The sequence below is a fragment of the Gavialis gangeticus genome, unplaced genomic scaffold, assembly GCF_001723915.1.
Source record: "Gavialis gangeticus isolate Ggan-Ray unplaced genomic scaffold, GavGan_comp1, whole genome shotgun sequence".
Classification (NCBI taxonomy): domain Eukaryota; kingdom Metazoa; phylum Chordata; order Crocodylia; family Gavialidae; genus Gavialis; species Gavialis gangeticus.
In genome coordinates, this window is record NW_017728996.1 from 23,647,802 (window position 1) to 23,651,741 (window position 3,940).

Consider the following 3,940-nt stretch of genomic DNA (forward strand, 5'->3'; position numbering starts at 1 on the left):
AATTAGAAACAAAGCAATAAATCTGCCATCTTTTTTTGTAAATGTCAGTAAGTGTAAAACCTCCTAGTCTTGATTACAAATACATATGACCTTAGCCAAAAGGCTGAGAAGTAATTACTATTCTATATCAGAATATACTATATATATATGTCTTTGTAATCAAGACGGGGGGGGGGGCGGGTCTTACACTTACTGTTGTTTAAACACAGACACACACATAAATATACACACTGAGATGCTTCTATTCATGAATGGTATTTCATTCTACAAGGGATTTTTTTTTCCTTTATGAAGATTAAAATAATGGCCAGTAGTTGTACATATGCATATAAAAACCACAAACAGATTCCACAAAGTATTTACATAGATCAAATGCAAAAATGTATTACTTGGGTCTTAAATATTTTCAAAGCAGATTTGACATAAGGAAACAAATGCATTTCTTTATAGTTACTAAAAATAATTGCTCACCTGGCACAATAATATCTCCAAACCCCAGTAATGAAAATGGCATTCCACACAATGTCAGAGCAGAGAATTGAAGTCTAGGAACCCTAATAACCACTGGTAACTGTAAAACAGTATTTTAAAATTCCACATAAATCTAATCTAAAGCATTTAAAAATTATAAGAAAGATTAAAATAATATTAGAATTATTTACTCATCTATTTTATGCAGAACTTCAAATAAAGAAGGACCTGAATTAAGAAAACAGGAACCAACACACTGAGTGCTTAAAATTTGATTTTAAGACTTACAGAAACAAATGGATTTGGAATTTGTTTAACCAGATGATTATGCAAGGAAAAAACAAACAAACCATAACAAAACATCTGCCCACACAGATTAGGAATAACATATTTGCATTATTATCCTGTCTCTAATCTATTGACCAACAATGATATCCAGGCTTGGAAGAAATTTTGACAGTCAGGTTTTCCCCAAAAGAATAGCTTTTCAGAGGGAGTGATTTAAAAGTCCAGGGAACATATCTGAAATACAATCCTTACTTTCTCATGGGGAGCTGAGCGTTCAGTAGGGACTTCCACCAAGTTTCCATCATTCTAGGATCAAACCCAAGTCAACAGGTATTTAATACTTTAAAGAAAGGAGCAAAATCTGGGTATATTTTGTGAGAAAGTTAAAGCCTAAAAGCACACTATTCACTAATTTAATTAACTATGGAAAGTCAGTACATACTGCTCATATGCAATTACATTATGAAAATAACTATTCATACCTTTTCGCTGTTTCCAAAAGGACCAGCAGCAACTTCAACCATTATACTTGCCCCGTTCTGAAAATTAAGTTTATTTTTCATATTGGATATAAGGGATACAGCACAACTTTCATGTCATACATACAGAAGCTGCTTTTGCCTCAGCAGACTGTAATCATCTTACAATGTACAGATATACACAAGATTTTCTTTACTATATATTAAATGGCATGTATGTTTATAATACAAGTGGAAAAGTCCATAAAATCAGCACAATCTAGGCTCATAAAGAGGGACTTGAAAGCACTCGTGGGGACACTATCAAAAGCAAGCCTAATGGCCAACTACAGCAATTACCACATTGAATCTGAATACAAGGTGGGAGGTAATGCACATACATATAGAAGGGTGTTTGTGCCCAAAAGCTTGCAAAGAATTTTTCTAACTATTTAGCTGGTCTAATAAGAGATATCACATTTACCCAAAGAACCTTGTCAGCACACAGACAAAGCACTTACATTCTTATTTAATTTTAGGATAAGGGAGATTAAAACATTATCATAATACTAACTTTTATGCACCATTTATTATGGGTTCTCACTAGAGTTAATAGGGAACACCAGATAAGCTTGCTCAAACATAGGAGTTGATGTGGAACTACCCTCTAAATAGACAAGGCCTAAGCGGATACACTCTTCGGAGGAAGAGAATCAGAATATCTGGGACAGAAATTATGACTAGATTAAACATATCCATATTAATGCACTAAGTACAAAACTACTTTGCTCAGCATTACTTGCTAACAAGTGTGCATACCACAAAATATTCAAGACCTACCTTGGTGATGAATGGCGTTATGAAGACAAAAAATACGTCATATAAAAGAAGAAGGCCTAGAAGTATCACACATGACTGGCAAACAAAGAAGGAAATGTTAAACCAAAACTTTCAAAGAGTATCTAAATTAGATTATAATTACCATTACTACACCAACATTTAAAAAAATAATGCTCCAAAATGACCTTTAGCATGGAGTCATAAAGAGAGCGCTAAACACAATCTTTTTATTTCCTATTCTATTTATATAGAAAAAACTCTCCCCCCTTGCCAGTTTTTAATATTTCTAAACAACAAGAATAATTTTCAAGGTATTACACATTTACATCTTGTCACTTAACATTTCTACATGCAGGTCATCAATAGGTTTTATTTAGTAAACAACTTACTTTACCTTAAAGTTAGGCATTTTCAGTGTTTTAATGAAGTTTAGGCAGAAAGCAACTCCCAAGATATCTTGCAAAATCCAAGCCCACCTGAAAATAAGAGGTAAGCTTTACACATTTTGTTTTCCCATATTTTTATAACGCTGGAAGTTTGTCGTCTTGCTGGAAAAAAAGAGTACCCACTATATTCTTACCCTTACAGAAAGATACTGCATCTGTCACGGTAGTTTATTTTTATCCTGACTTATGACCGATGCTCATAAAAGAAGTACTGTTAACCTCAAAACATCATTTCACTTAGAAACGATTCATCTGCTACTATTACAAGTAATATTCAAGAGTAAAATTAAAGGTCAGTAGGAATCAGTTTCACTGTTTTCCAAGTATAAATAATTTCACACACGAGTGGGATGCTCTTGCCCCGTTGACTTCAGTGGAAGTTTACCAGGCTGCAGTAATTTACCCATACACACAATGTTTCATGATTGAACCCTTAAGCTGAGTCTACATTATAATCTTTTGCCAATATGGCTAAAGTGAGTTGGGAATGGAAAGATACATGATCCCTCCCTCATAAAGCTGTGGTAGCATGTGCCCAATGCAGATGCAGGTCATACTAGCTAAAGCACAGTTTGCTGGGACAGCTTATCTCAGCCTCCCTGGCCAAAATAAGCAATCTGGCATAGGATTGAAGCTCTTGCTGCTACTGTACGCTGGCACACAGATATACCAGCAAACCGTTCATTGCTTTGATTTCCTATTTGTATGCATCTTTCATACAGGAAAGAAAGAGAAAATTGAATATCATTAAACCACAAAATCAGCACAACGAAATCAAGGACTGGAACACCAATTTAAAAAGCTTCAAAGCTGATTTTTAAAGTGTGACTAGATTTCAAATGGACTGGCCATCTAAGGGCATATGGCTGAAATCATTTTAAATTGAGGGTGCCTGGTACCCTTCCAGAAGCCCTCAGCACCCTGAAGGCTAATTTTCCATTTTGGGGACACATGTGAAATACATTTCTTGACTGCTAATGACTGCGATCTCTTCTTGCACACCTCTTACTACAGGGGCGGGCAATTATTTTGGGCGGAGGGCCACTTACGCAGTTTTGGCAGGCTGTCGAGGGCTGCATGGGTAGCCCCGCGCCTTGACAGGAGCCCTGCTCCCTGGCCACCATCTTGGGACCAATGTCCAACGGCCAGCACCGGTGGGGCCCAAAGCAGGGTGCAGGATGGCAGGGGTCTGTGGAGCCAGGCTGGGCTGCTCCAGCAGGAAGTGGGGGGAGCTGGCCTAGCTCCATAGAGCCCCTGCCAGCTGGGACCCTGTGCTTCTGCCACCCTGCTCTGGGCCCCCCCAGCACTGGCCCTGGGACATCTTCCCTGCATTTAACACCAGCTTGTAACCCGCCCTGGAGCTCACGTACTGGGCAGCCCACAGGCAGTGGTGGCAAATACTGCCCAGCATGGCAGACGGGCGGTGGGTGGGGGGAG

At 38.1% G+C, this 3,940-nt stretch overlaps 1 protein-coding gene across 1 annotated transcript in view; it reads right to left on the minus strand.

The window, feature by feature from the left end:
- SPPL2A (signal peptide peptidase like 2A) overlaps positions 1-3,940 on the minus strand; it is an 81,526-nt gene that overhangs the window by 36,634 nt on the left and 40,952 nt on the right. Inside the window, exons 10-14 of the mRNA XM_019504148.1 lie at positions 2,452-2,533; positions 2,058-2,132; positions 1,242-1,298; positions 1,012-1,065; positions 472-571 (exon numbers count right to left, since the gene is read on the minus strand). Coding sequence (XP_019359693.1) covers positions 472-571; positions 1,012-1,065; positions 1,242-1,298; positions 2,058-2,132; positions 2,452-2,533 — 368 coding nt within the window. The remainder of the gene's footprint in view (positions 1-471; positions 572-1,011; positions 1,066-1,241; positions 1,299-2,057; positions 2,133-2,451; positions 2,534-3,940) is intronic.